The 13,769-nt window shown below is 55.5% G+C and overlaps 1 protein-coding gene across 1 annotated transcript in view; it reads right to left on the bottom strand.

The window, feature by feature from the left end:
* Window positions 1-13,769, bottom strand: part of ITPR3 (inositol 1,4,5-trisphosphate receptor type 3) — a gene marked incomplete at both ends in the record, with an annotated part of 36,883 nt that overhangs the window by 7,321 nt on the left and 15,793 nt on the right. The window contains 35 exons of the mRNA XM_079546492.1: window positions 443-529; window positions 752-853; window positions 1,066-1,161; window positions 1,428-1,538; window positions 1,937-2,137; window positions 2,464-2,648; window positions 2,730-2,904; window positions 3,581-3,750; window positions 3,968-4,058; window positions 4,187-4,295; window positions 4,470-4,618; window positions 4,706-4,890; window positions 5,615-5,735; window positions 5,852-5,977; window positions 6,244-6,369; window positions 6,464-6,715; window positions 7,056-7,256; window positions 7,415-7,537; window positions 7,672-7,797; window positions 8,218-8,286; window positions 8,446-8,610; window positions 8,727-8,892; window positions 9,102-9,159; window positions 9,403-9,532; window positions 9,655-9,851; window positions 10,149-10,296; window positions 10,461-10,605; window positions 10,760-11,011; window positions 11,099-11,281; window positions 11,438-11,557; window positions 11,682-11,854; window positions 12,002-12,163; window positions 12,367-12,508; window positions 13,212-13,372; window positions 13,647-13,746. Coding sequence (XP_079402618.1) covers window positions 443-529; window positions 752-853; window positions 1,066-1,161; window positions 1,428-1,538; window positions 1,937-2,137; window positions 2,464-2,648; window positions 2,730-2,904; window positions 3,581-3,750; window positions 3,968-4,058; window positions 4,187-4,295; window positions 4,470-4,618; window positions 4,706-4,890; window positions 5,615-5,735; window positions 5,852-5,977; window positions 6,244-6,369; window positions 6,464-6,715; window positions 7,056-7,256; window positions 7,415-7,537; window positions 7,672-7,797; window positions 8,218-8,286; window positions 8,446-8,610; window positions 8,727-8,892; window positions 9,102-9,159; window positions 9,403-9,532; window positions 9,655-9,851; window positions 10,149-10,296; window positions 10,461-10,605; window positions 10,760-11,011; window positions 11,099-11,281; window positions 11,438-11,557; window positions 11,682-11,854; window positions 12,002-12,163; window positions 12,367-12,508; window positions 13,212-13,372; window positions 13,647-13,746 — 5,107 coding nt within the window. The remainder of the gene's footprint in view (window positions 1-442; window positions 530-751; window positions 854-1,065; window positions 1,162-1,427; window positions 1,539-1,936; window positions 2,138-2,463; window positions 2,649-2,729; window positions 2,905-3,580; window positions 3,751-3,967; window positions 4,059-4,186; window positions 4,296-4,469; window positions 4,619-4,705; window positions 4,891-5,614; window positions 5,736-5,851; window positions 5,978-6,243; window positions 6,370-6,463; window positions 6,716-7,055; window positions 7,257-7,414; window positions 7,538-7,671; window positions 7,798-8,217; window positions 8,287-8,445; window positions 8,611-8,726; window positions 8,893-9,101; window positions 9,160-9,402; window positions 9,533-9,654; window positions 9,852-10,148; window positions 10,297-10,460; window positions 10,606-10,759; window positions 11,012-11,098; window positions 11,282-11,437; window positions 11,558-11,681; window positions 11,855-12,001; window positions 12,164-12,366; window positions 12,509-13,211; window positions 13,373-13,646; window positions 13,747-13,769) is intronic.

The raw sequence follows: 13,769 nt of genomic DNA, 5'->3' as shown, positions 1-13,769 counted from the left end.
ACAGACATTCGATTCCCTGCAATAATTACATCCAAAAGCTGCTAATCCACAAATTACAAATCAATGCTCCTAAACCCCAGGGAAATCATATTACTGCTGAATCTTGTTCAGGAGCTGAGGTACAGTAGGAAGAAATGGCAGCAGAGGGACTCAGCCCTTCCTTTTCTGAAGGGAAGGGCAGAAGAAGGGGAGCAGGGGAAAACCTGGCAAGGCACAGCCCGTCCCTGAAGCACACAGGATGTCAGCTAGTGCTGAGCCTTCCCCAGGGAGCTGTACAAACACAGCTGAGTTAAACAGATGCACGTGCCATTGGGCTTGCTGATTTGGCTACACGGGCATTTATAAACCTCTATTTCTCCAGTTCACCCTGGGAATACCAAAAGCCACCAAATCTTGGCTGATGAGCAGCGGGGCAGCCTCCATGCCCGAGGACTTTCTGTACCATGGATGAGATGCCCTCCTCCTCTTCCTCCTGGATTCGCTTCACCGGCTTCAGGAGCTGCTGCAGAGACTTGTTGTGTCGGGACAGCTGGAAAGGAACAACAAGAGCTGCATTAGCATGGGATGGAGCAGCCTTTGCAGCACTGGAGTGGGAAGGCCAATAAGCCACAATGCCAGGTTTTCACGGAAGGCAAAAAGCACATCTCCCAGCCTGGCTGGAGGAAATGTAGATAAATAAGATGTGCAAATGGATGAGTGGGAGCCCAGCCTGGTGGGTCACTGCTGTCACAGCAGATTGCAGCATCAGTACCTGCAGTGCCAGTATATAAATGTTGTGGCCAACTTCCCGAGGGGAGACCTCGGCGTTTTCACACTCTTCCTCCTGCAGATAGGCCTTCTTAATCACGTCGACCTGGAAGGCAGCAGAGGGTGGGTGAGCTTGTCCTGGTCCCCTCACCCTGTTTTCCTCCTCAGGAGGGATGCTGGTGCAGAACAGTGTGTGACTGCTGGTAGGGCAGCAGCCAACGTGGGTTTGGGTTGAAACTCCGCCAGGACCTGAAAGTGCAGAGGTCCAGCAGCAAGTTCACGGGGGTCCTTCACCCTTCCACCCTGCTCAGCCCTTACCAGTTCCTGTGGGCGGAGGCTGATGAGGATCCGCTCGGCGTTCTCACTGTCGTGCCTGCTCTCCATGAGGGCCAAGAGGAGCTTGGAGGCGTTGTCCTGGTGGGGAGAAGTCCTTGATGAGAGGAGCTATGCATTGCTCTGCCCAGGACCTCAGGATGGGCAGAAATCCCTTGCACTGCAGTCGGTCATAAATGCCCCTGTGCTAAAGGCATCCAAACCTTCTGTGGTGGGGATGCATCAGCCCTATCCCAGCTCATGTATGTAAGACCTGATGCATGCCCAGTGCCTGCCTCACTCCACAGCTCAGCCCAGCAAGCAGGCTCATACATGTGCCACCCACCCCAGCCCCAGGCTCTGCCCACCTTCAGCTGCAGGACCAGGTCCATCCGGTACTTGCAGAGGGGACTGATGTCGTTGAGGATGAGGGCTGTGATGATGTCAATCCCATTGGACTCATGGGTCACGATGCAGCTCTAGGGAAACAATGCAATGCTTTGTCCCATGGACGCTGCCATCCTTCCCAGCTTCACCATCCAACACAGCCCAGCTCCAAAATGGTGCCTTGCCTACAGCACTGAACCAGGAGCCCTAAACCCCTTCTCTCTCCAGCAATGACACTGTTTCCATCATAGCATTATTTAAGCATTATATGCAATGTTATACTGCCCAGCAGTCACTGAAAACCCATGCACCATCCCTGTGCACCATCGTACCCCTTCTCCCCACGCTCTGCTCTCCTTCATGCTCCGAATCCCAAAACTGGCCTTATCCCTGCTGCTGTCCTTGCACTCCCCCCAAAACCCCCCTTGGGTACCCCAATGGATGGTGAAATGCTGCAGGAACAATGCAGACCCACAACAACACCACAGACCTGGTTCTCATGGCAGGGCCCTTGGCAGTACTCAGTCAGGGTCTCCAGGGTCTGGGTGATGAGGGCCACGTTGTACTCGTTGATGTAGAGGCCCAGCAGCCCCAGCCCACCCGTGGTGCTGCCACACATGATGTCAAGGAACTGCAGTGTCTCACACACCAGGTTGTAGTTGGTCTTGTTGTTTTGGCACCGCAGGAAATTCTGTTGTGCAAAGCCTGCAGTTATGAGCCTGAAGCAGGTCCTGACCCCCCTTTCCAGCATCCCCTCCAGAGATGGAGAATCAGGCCCAGGGCCGTTCCTATAGTGTGTGCAGACCCTTCAAGGGCAGCACCTGCTCCCATGGACACAGGAGTGCCCCGATTGGCTCCTTCCAGCATACCGAGCAGAGGGAATGGTGGTTATATCCATAGGAAGCTGAGGCACAGAGTGGCCAGTGCCTGTTTGGACCCAATGGAGGCAGAACCCATCCAACCTGCACCCCAGCCGTATGGCTTCTGCCCCAGCCCCTAGCAGCCCCCAGCACCAACCTGAAGGTCTCGGTTGTGGTTCTCACACAGCAGTTGGAGGAATCGCAGGATAGGCTCCATAATCAGGACCGTCACCCCCATCTCATTGTTCTGCCCCTGCTCCCCGGCGTCGTGGCCCTTCCGAAACCCTAAGGCCAGCGGGTATCGGGAGGGGGTGCCAGGCATCATGAAGGTCTCTCCTCGTCCTAGGGGCAAGCCAACCCCATTAGCATCAGGCTGTCCAACGAGGCAGGCATTGGCCTTGCTGGGAGGACACGGCCCCATACCTTTGGTGCCAGGGTCAGGCTCGTCCTTGTCCTCACGAGGTTTGTTCCCAATATCACTCATGTTCACAGACACCGTCGACTTGGTCTCTTGCTGAGCCTTCTTCATCCGGTCGTGTAAAACTTTGAAGAACTTCTCGGACTTCTTGTCGCTCGTCATCAGGTTGTAAAAGGATTTCTGGGTGGAGGAAGCACAGTTGGAGTCTCCACCCCAGCCCGCCCCTCTGGTTTGGTAGCCTGTGGCACTTCAGACCTTGGGATAGCCTACCAGGAAAGTAACCAAGCAACTACCAGCCTCTCCCTAAATCTTTTACTTTCTATGCCTTTGGCGTTGCAATCTTTTGGATTTACAGGGGTGTAGCATGCCCTGTGCCTATTCTTCTCCTTTACCCACAGCAGGGCTAGGGACAGAGCAAGCAGCAGTTACAGCAGCTGCAATCTTGGAACCCCACAGGTTTTTGCACATTATTGGCTTCCCTATGATAAAGGATTCAAGATAACCTACAAGTTATCAACAGAGAGCTGCAACTCTGAGTCATTTTTGTGATACCCAGCAGAGGGCATCAGCATTACTCCAGAAACAGTCAGCAACAACCTGCCCCTTTCAGCATCCAGCGCTGAGCTTTAGCCAGTCACCAAGCTGGAAAACTCCAAAACAGAGAAATGTCTGTAGTTCCTCCCCCAGATGGTGAGCAAACATATGCAGTCCAAATGTTGGCAAAGTCTGCTATCCAGAGGCCAACCAGGGACCAGGGACTGCTCTGCACCCGTCCTCCCCATACTGCATATGTCCCCATATGTGCTTCACAATGCACACATAAACCATCCCATGGACTCATGGCCACCACAGGCACCTGGATCTCAGTGTTGCCCCCATCCAGCAGCCGAATGGCAAGCAGGATGCTCTCCTGGAAGATCTTCTCGTTCTTGGTGTTCATGATGAGGTCAGCCACCAGCTTGGTGGCTCCTTCTCGGTCCAGCCGGCACTGGACAGCAGCAATAGCAGACCAGTCCTGGTCCTGGCCTGCAGGAGAGGACACAGATGGATGTGATGCTGCAGTGATGAAGGAAAATAAACACAGCCAACTCACTACCAGGCCCATCCTTTCTTCTGTCTCCCATGGAGGTGGGAGCACAGAGATCATACACGGGTGTGATCCTACCATGGTTTGGAACCAGGCATTCAAGGCGTGCACGAGCAGCACAGTAAGACATGGAAGGTGCAGGAGAGGGGCACTCACCTCCCCCAGCAGCATCCACGATTTCCCCTTTGGAGCTGGACTTCTTGTTCTGCAGGTAATTGTTCAGGAGCATTTTCCGCAGCAGGTTGCCCTGCCAAGACAAATAAACGTCACAAGGCTCCCAGTGACAGCGTTGGAACAGAACTGCAGTGGGCAGGAAGCTGCCAGCTGAGCAGTGGAGCTGGGGATGTGGATGTGCCATAGGGCCGCGATGCTCACCCTCTCACCATACTTGTTCCTCTTCACCAGCATCTGCTGCAGCGTCCGTAACACCTTTATGCACAGCTTCTCCTCCGTCTCCATCAGGTCCTTGGTGTGCTGCACCAACCTGGCCATGCACAGCAGAGTCACCACCACGCAGCCAAGAGGACAAGGAGGTCCCCAGGGGCACCATCCCACCGCCCCTCCACTCTGCAGATGCACATCAGGATGCACAACCCACAGAGGATGCAGGTCCCCAACCCATCACAAAAACCCCACAGCAACTGCAAAACATCCTCACTTGGACAGGAAACCTCCACTCTCGCATCGCTGATACGCCTCCGTGCCCTCCATGAAGAGCAGCTCTGGCCGGTGGAGGACATCCACCAGCACAGAGAGCTCAGCCTCCACAAGCGGTTTCAGGCGGTCCTCCAAGGCATTAATGATGTCCTACAAACCGCAGTGCACACCTTTAGGTCGGCGCACGACAGGGACTTTGCAATGCCCACACCTTCCTGCTACCACGCATCCCCATACCTGCAGCTTCTCTATGATGTTCTTGTAATCCCACTGGTTGGGGGTGGTGGAGACGCGGGGGAAGGTCCGCGTGGCCGTCTTGTAGCTGGACGTGTTCCTCTGCACGGTGCTGGTGGAGCTGCTGTTGAGCAGGGAGCTGACGTGGGCATCCAGGTCCATGGGCAGCGCGATGGAGCGGCTCTTGGCTGCAGGACAGGGGGAAGGGTTTGGGGACAGCCATGAATCATCAGCTGCCACATCGGCTACCACACAGCCCCAGGCTGGGCACCCTTTCACCTGCTCTTCATTTGCAGTAAAGAAGATATGAATAAAATACAAGAGAAAAGCCCTCCAGACTGGTGGCACCTGTGCTACTTCCACCCTCCACTCCCCAGTGCAGCACCCATTGCCTACAGCCTCCACTGCCCAGCACGGGGTGGGAAGAGGCACCGCCTCTGGTTTTCAGTTGGAAAAGCCCAGTGCAGAGAGGCTGCAATTACAAAGGGGAATCCTACATCTCCGGCCAGTGTCTCCACCCAGCATCTAAGCAATGCTTTCCACATGGTGACTCAGTGCTAACAACCCTTGTCCTGAGTCAGGCAGCTGCAGGCAGGCTGAGGGCAAAGTCTTGGCGAGAGAAAGCTGCCACATTCTTTCTGGGCTCTGCACCAGCAAGGACACACCAGGAATTCCCCAACCAAGCCCAAGCTTCAGCTCTCCTCTGGCCACACCAGACACAAAACACAGAGCTCAAAAGGCACATCCCAGAGCCAAAGCTCCCTGCTCCCAGCAGACAGTCTCCCCAGGGCATCCTGCCATGGCTGCAGTAGGAATGATGGCTGTTGCCTGCTGCTGGAGCAGAAGCAGTTGGAACAGCTGCATCCCTCTAGCAGGCAGGGAGCAGGGCATCCCTCCAGCACAGCTCCTTACCGACCATCGCCAGCGTTCGGATGCAGGCCTCCACTGAGCTCTTGTGCTGCTGCTGCAGCCAGGGACACTCCAGCAGCCTCATGGTGGACTGGAGAAGCTGCACCACAATGGTCTGGTGGGTCTGAAGGAGAGAATGGGCAGCTCTGTATCAGTACAAGGTGCTCGCAGAGTCCTTTTCCCAAAGGGTGAGCCCTCTGCTCACTCCATGCATGGCCTGGCTATGCAACACCCCGTTACCTGCAGTGAGGTGCTGTTCTCTGAGAAGGGAGAGCTGAAGAATGCATTGATGGTGTCCAGCACCACTGTCAGCACGTACTTCTCCAGAGTGGGGTCTGGCAGGCGCTTCTCTCGCTTTTTGCACATCTGTGAAGAGAAGGGAGGATGCTGACGGCATCGGAACCAGGTGAACAAGCACAGCTGGACACTGCTGGCACCTTGCTGAGCTGGGGGCATGGGTGGTGACACAGCTTCTGGGTCTATGCCAGAGTGCTGCCCATAGTGTGGCTGAAGAAGCCTCTGTCGTGCCCATGCCCCTTGTTTGTCAAGGGGCTTTGGTGACACCAAGCTCTCCCCATAGAGCACAGCAGCCATTGCTGCTGTGTCCCTCCTTCCCAGCCTGACCCACGCACCTGGGCCATGTCCAGGGTGAAGTTCTCAAAGAGAGTCCAGATGTGGTTGCTGGTGTAGATCTCTTTCATCTCCACCTCTGTGTCCACGTAACAGTGATTGACAAAGTTCACATAGGCCATCTTCACCTGCCAGGGAGGGAGGGAGTGGGATGCAGGCACCATCAGAGGAATAGAAAACAGAACAAAGCCACCAACACCCTCCTCACTGGGCAGCCCATACCTCCGTGATGCAGTCCTCATGGGTCACCACCCTCACCACGTCCTCCAAGGGCAGCAGGGATGTACACTTGATCTCAGTGTAGACGTTCTTGCCCTCAGCACACGCAGCCAGGAGGTCCACCAATGAGATGTGGTACATCAGCGGGCTGTTCTCCTCCACCCCATCCCTGGCTGCAGTCATCATCTCCAGCAAGGTGGCCAGCGATGCCTTGTCATTGTAGAAAACAACCACGTCGTCCCCAGCATTGGTGAGCTGTTGGGAAGAGTCACCAGTCACTGCTCCAGAGAAGGATGAAAAAACTCACCATGACATCTTCTGCACTGGGGCGATGAGATGGAGCACCCAGGGTGAGGTAAAAGGGTTGTGTATTCGTGGGGAAAATCAGGTGTTTGCAGTGCAATCAAAAATCACAACCTGTAGGATGCCAAAGTGTTTATTGGCTCTCAGACCTTGCATCTCTTAGAGGTATTTCTTCCAACTCCAGGGAGAAACCAACATGTGGTTGGGAAGACTAGTGCCCAAAGGAGAAAAGAACCACGCTCCTCCCAGGAGCCCTGTGCTTACAACCCATGGCAGGAGAAGAGGTGCTCACCTCGGTCATGATCATGTCCTGACACTTCTTGACGTACTTGCCCTCGGCCTTGATGATGGTGTGCAGGAAGTCCAGGTACTGCACATGGCGGCCGTGGGTGGCCACGCAGTGGATGAAGTGCTGTGGCACCGTCTCGTTGATCTCTGAGCAGAGCTGGTAGTTGTTGAGGAAGATGTGCTGCATTGTCTCAGCCTCCAGGAGCTGTGGGACCAGGGAGACAGAGTGAGGCTAGGGGCTGCGAGGCACAGCCTCCCCTCCTGTCCTGGTCCTGCCTCCTCTGCGTGTCTTCTTCTGGTTTTTCTATCTCCTGCTCTCAATCCCAGGACTGATACTAAAGTCCTTCGGTCTCCTCTCCTTACCCCCGGGGTCAGGAACAGGTTGAGGTGTTTGTGCAGCAGAGCCTGGTTTTCCTGATTGCCAGCACAAAACTTCTGCAGGAACTGATGGGTGAACTTGAGGATCTCCATCATCTTGGCATCACCCTGAAGAAGGGCAGAGAGGACAAACACTTGGGGTTGGTAATAAACGGAGAGCAGGACCCAGCTATGCAGGATGTCCCCATGTTCCCACCCCTTGCTCCATGCACTTTGAAACCAGCTGGCTTCTGTCCCCCCACCTTCTCATAAGGGATCTGCAGCAGATCCAGCATCACTTTGTGGGCATCCATGTTCTTCAGCAGGCGCTGCTGCTTCTTGCGCACTTGCTCTCCAACTCCGCACATCTTATTCAGCCGCTCCAGGATCTGGGGACAGAAGGACTTGGCCAAAGGGGAACTGAGCCTGAGAGCCCCAGGCCACCAGCCCTGGGGACCTGCTTGAAACCCAGATGTGCCCATCATAAGCCCAGATGGTTCCTTCAAGCCCAGCTTTGCGTATCGCTCACAGATCATAGCATTCCACTTGGAAATCTTTCTTAAAGTGCAAAGCAGAGAGTGTTTGTACTCATCACCAACCCCCTACCCTCCACTGTCACCAGGGTGAGTCTCATTTGCAAACCCAGGGACTTAATGGGCTCCTTGTGTGCTGAGCTGGCAGGAATGAGCCCTGGCTTGGATTCATTTCTACTGAACCGCTGAGGAGATCTGAAGTTCCCCTCAGTTTCCCTCTCTCCCTTCTCACTGGTGCACCAGCCAGCCCTGGGGTTAGCTTGTGGTCTTTCTTACCCCCTTGACTATCTGATAGTTCTCGCTGCTCTTCTCTCCTGGAGCAATGACCTCTTCATCAGCAGTGTGCTGCAAGGGACAGAAATGGCTTCAGGGTCCCACCATACCTCCCCAAAGCCTGGAGAGTGACAGGACCCTCTCTGCCCTCCTCTTCATGCATGCTCCATCGAGAGGTCTGTCCCCAGCTCCTCACCCACCCTGGTTCCACATATTGCTCACAGCTCTCACCTCTTTCTTCTCCTTCTTGTTCCCATCCACATTGCTGTCTCCTTTGACGCTGCCTTTCTTGTCCACCCACAGCTCCGATTTCTCCACCATGGTGCGCAGTTTGTCCAGCTCTGACTTGATCACCTTGTAGTTCTCCACATCCTGGGCTGAGATCAGGAGCTGAACCTGCAGTGACATTCGCAGGGACTTCCCTGTGCAGCTGCTTGCAGAATGAGCCCCACTCCCCTCCTCACCCAGATGTCCTCCAAAGGGGCCATCAGATGCAGCCTCTCCAGGGTTACCTGCTTGAAGGTGTGCAAGACCTCCTGCCTCTGGCTGAAATGTTTGAAGAGGAGCTGCAAGGAGCCGGAGATGAGTGGTGGGTAGTCGTGCATTGTCAGGTGGATCAGCACCCGCAGGAACATCCTCCCTCCTTCGTCATCCACCTCCAGCATGCTGCTCGTCTTCCTGGAGCCAGGACAAAAGTGCTTGTGTTAGCAGCCACGTGGGAGCTGGCATGCACTCTGTCACCTCTCAGGACAGATGGGACAGCTGCATGGGCCTTCAGAGTTTCATCTTCCTCATCACCTGCAGCTCTGAGCCCCAGCAGCAAGTATGGGCAGGAGAGGGAAGAGCCCTCCAGCCAGGCTAACTGTACACCAGGGGCAGGGACTCACCCCACACCAAACATGGCCTCTGCATGCTCGCCGATCCGGTCCAAGTTCATTGCTGCAGCTGAAGGGAGAGGAAAGGGAGATAAATGGGGACACCAACGTGACCCCCCGTGCACCAACAGAATTCCTGCAGGAGCCAGCCCAGCTCCCTGCAGACCACGGTCCAAGCACCCATGATGGACACGAGACCCCTCATCCACCCTGCACAAACTTCAATCCCCCAATTCCCTGCCAGTGTATGGATTGCTGCTGGAGCTACCCCCTCCATGTCCCTGGCTGTGCCAGGAGCGAAGGGAAGAGTTACTTGTGGAGTCAAAGGCTGGAGCCGTCCCGTCAGCCGCACTGTCCTGCATGGGGTAGACTTCCACAAATTCTTTCTTGAAGACAGAAAGCAGGTAGGAAATCCTGTAGTCCAGCCGCACATTCAGGATGAACTGGCAGAAGCAGAGAGAGAAGAAAGCAAAAGTGAGTCCTCTGATCACGTCACCTGCTTCTTTGCATCAGAAAACCATGTCTCCCTGATCCCCTTGCAACTTCATGATGCTTCTCCTCCCACCTGCAAGATCTCCAGGATCTTCAGCTTGGTCTCCATCACCACAATGTTCTCATTTTCGACGCTCCTCCCCCTGTCCACGGGCTCTGGGGCAGAGCCAGCACTGAGGCTCGGAGGGCTGAAGATAGACTGTTTCCTGCTGAGCACCATCGTGGACATCATCTGTCCAACGCCCTGGATTGACCTCCTCACATTCTTCCCTGTAGAGTTAAGGCAGACAGAAAGAGAGGAGGGAGAGGACCAACAGAAAGACCCACTTAGACTGGAAAACACTATGGATGTTAACCAGAAAATGAGCAGGAAGGACTCGCTTCTTCTCAGCCATGGCCAAGGGCTTGACAGGACTTGCCAATGGGTGACAAAGACTCATTTCAGCCCCAGCCCAAGTTTCCATGTGATCAAATGGGTGGCTTGTTTTCCTGCAGCCCAAACTGGATAGCACTGGGCAGAAACCAATTTGCCCTGGAACCATGCCTGCCTACAGAGCACAGACTCACCTGTCACCTCATCACTGTAGACCGCCTGCATCATCAGCTGGGGGTTTTGGACACAGTCGATGATGCCCAACAGCGTGCGCGTCAGGCGCAGCAGCTCACTGAAGCTGTAGAAGCCAAAGTAGATGAGGTTGTGGGCAAGGCTGACGACCTGGGGAAGGACAAGGCAACTCCAGACCTTGCTGTGCTCAGGGACGAGCAGGAGGAACAAACATGGGATGTCACAGAGGCAGCCACAAGGTCTGGATGAGGCCGATGGCCTCCACGGCCAACGCCACATCCCACAACACGCCGTGACACCAGCAGCTCTCGCACCTCGAAGGTGAGCTTGTTCTTCTCCTCGTTGGCAAAGGGCACTGCCTCGCTCACCACGTTGTTGAGGTAGTCCTCCACAAACTCCATGGTGCTGGCAAACTTGTTTTTCTTGTCGTCACGTGAGGCGTTGAGGTTGGAGTCGTAGCTGCGTGGGGAGACAGCAGGATGAGCACAGGGCAGCGAGCAGTCGGGAAGGTGCCCCCCTCCCAGTCCCTGCTGGTGCCTATCCAGTCCCTACAGAGGATGGCACCTGCCATCCCATATCCCTCAAAGCTGCAGCGAGACCCGGCGTGTCTCACTCTTTGATAGTGATGGCGGTGGGGATCTCAGTCCAGAGCCGTGCAAACTTCACGGGCATCACCAGCTCCTGAGGGTCCCTGTCCACGTGCACGTGCAGCATGAGGTGGCAGAAGGACGCTCGGAGATCGAAGGGCAGCATTTCATCTGCCATGCAGAGGAAGATCAGGTCCACACCCAGCTGCTGGGAGATCTCCTTGATGGCCAAGTACTGGCGGTCCAGACACATGCGAGCAAAGAGCTTCAGCTGGTACCTGCATGGGGACGAGGAGGAGAGAGTGAGGCTACGCAACCCTTATGTCCTCACCCTGTCTGGGGAGAAGATACCATGGGATTGCCACCTGTAGTAGCTGAGGACATTCTCATCATGGGCGTTGCCAGCCCGGGCCTCCTGCGCCAGCTGCCGGATGCTTTTCTCATGGTGGTCGTTATTTTTGTCTGTCCAGGTGAGCCAGACCTCCTCCTCTGAGTACTCGATGCTCAGGTACTCGTGGGTCTGGGACATCTCCTTCACCGGCCTCAGCCTGCGGTGGGAAAGGAGTAAATCTGGAGGTGTTCCTATGGATGCAGCATCTCAAGAGGTGACGGGGGTACTATGGGATTTATGGGGCCACTGTGAGAACTGGCAGCAGGCAGGGGCAAGCACTCAGACAAGGAAACCTCTCTGCTGGGCTACTCACTCTGTTTTGATGAGGATGTCACTGTTCTTCGGGTCCAGCACACACTTGCAGATCAGCTCCTGGGTGACGGGGATGGCAATGTGGTTGGACACGCACAGGTCTGAGAGGTAGTCCAAAAACCTGGGAATGAGAGCAAGGCAGAGACAGCTTGCTGTGAAAGGGGGGGGTCCACTTCCAGCCTGCTGCAGCACACCCCACCACCATGCTGCACAAAGCCCTCTGGGCTGGGGCGCAGGACACGCACCGTGGCTCACGGTTCTTGCGCACCAGGCTGACGAAGGTCTCCACCTCGGTCTTGGTGATGTGCTTCTCCAGCAGCTTGCGGTTGTTGTGCAGCAGGGCTGTGATGGTGTCCTCGGCCAGGATGTCGTAGCCAATCTGGGACTGCATCATGCCGAACTGCTTGGCTATGTGCTCCTGGAGTGAGCAGAGGAGCGGTGAGCACTCAAAGCTGTACATCAGGATCTGTCCATGCCCTCTCCGCCCCAACAAGACCTCTTCAGCTCCCTGGAGCTGTGCAACACATAGGTGGGAGGGGGGCTCTTGTTGACACCCCCAACCCACCTGGTTCTTGCGATAGTCGTCCTGGGAGTGCCGGAGCACACGGTAGCACAGCCGGAACATGTACTGGTAGGGAGCATTCTTCTGGTCCGACAGCTCCTCCAGCCGCACCAGGGGCCCTTCCCCACCCTTATCCTTGAAGGGGGCTTTCAGGATCCCAAAGATCTGTCCAAAAGAAATAAATGCTGCATGCCTTCCACACTGCCTCCCAAGATGGCTTGGCAGAACTCAAGGGCGTGAACTGGAGACCAGTACCACTTCCTCCATGGGCTTTTTTGGAAATACAGTCTCTATTGTGGTTCAGGGCAGGGCAGCAGACCTCTGAGGACATCAGCCTTCCTTGGGTGCACAGCCCCAGGGCCACTCACCTGCTTCAGGATGTTCTGCTCCCGCATGAGCTTCTGCCTTTCCCGGTTGGGTTTGGTCACCACAATGTCCAGCACGTTCTGGCCGTTGTTTGGGACATCACTGACAAAAAACACCAAGTCCTCCAGCAGCTGGATCACAAACCTGCAAAGGGGCACAGCGTGGTGGTGGGACCCTCCAGTCAGGGGAGCCACTTGCACACCCCACCCACACTCAGCTCCCTGCAATGCTGCTGGCACATTGTGTAGGGCCAAAAAGCTCAGGGCTCAGGACACTGCTGGTTGATCCTCCCCATCTGCGAAAGGCCCGCAGCTGCCCTCAACCGTGAGATTTTGCAGCCCCTGCGCTTCCTAAGGAAATTATTGTTGTGAGTCAGGTGCCAGGCTAAACACCACAGGCTTCTGCTTGTGATTCACTGCTGGAGTTTTGTGTGCAAGTCTTCTGCCCCTTGAGTCACAATCACAGCAAGCACTGCAAAGCACTGGGCTGGCAGGGCGGCAGCGGCTCTCTCCGTCCCATAGAGTATCTCTGTTTGTGCAGGAAACACCAAGAACCCACCCACCTAAAAATAACACCGTGACTAACTGGGCTGCCCCTATCACGAGGCCATCTCCCAGCCCCTCGCTTATTTTTCTAGCAGCAAAGGAGGGGCCGGAGTGGGTCTGTGGTGTTATCTGATTTCCTCGCCAGACCCCTGGGAGAAGCAGGCGTGGATTTGGGTTGCAGGCAGGAAAGCAAAGCAGCACTGGCACCAAGACCCAGCCAGGGGCCCCGTCCCACAGCAACACTGGAAGACCCTGGCATGGCCATTTCCACGGGAAAATGACTTTTATTTTATTTTTTTTACCTCCGGTCGTTCTGGCTAAGAAAACCTTCGTTCATCTTCTCCACCACGTTGGCCAGCATTGAGCTCGCGTCATTGGCAAAGTCCAGGTCCCGGATCTCAGACACAGGCACAGAGACAATGGCAAATGCTTCTTTGTCTTCTTTGGTGGGACACGTGCCCAGCTGGGAAGGAACAGAGAAGCAGTGTCACACAGGTAGGGCTGCGCTGAGTGTCTCCATCAGCTGCCAACCACAGAGATGACATCAGGAACACAGTTTGTCCCTCCTGAAAGGAGGAGGATGGGCTCGAGGTACTGGGGGAGGCTGTGGACTTGGTGCCCATCAGGGTACCTCAGTCCCCAGGTGAAGCCAGGGGAGCCACTGGGTAAAGCCAGGAGGGAAGGAGGATGGAGCAGGGGGATAAATCTGTGCAAGGAAGGAGGGCACAGGGCCGCACCATGAGGCGGATGGGTCTTTCCTCGTCAATGTCAATGGGCACATTGGTGCTTTGGATCCAGGTGTTGGTGCAGAGGTGGCGAAGCCTCACGTAAGAGTTCCTGCAAACGGCACCACGCCTCGG

The sequence above is a fragment of the Tetrao urogallus genome, assembly GCF_951394365.1.
Source record: "Tetrao urogallus genome assembly, chromosome: 24".
Lineage (NCBI taxonomy): Eukaryota > Metazoa > Chordata > Aves > Galliformes > Phasianidae > Tetrao > Tetrao urogallus.
The sequence above is the reverse complement of the archived record's forward strand: the minus strand, read 5'-3'. Positions and strand labels throughout refer to the sequence as shown.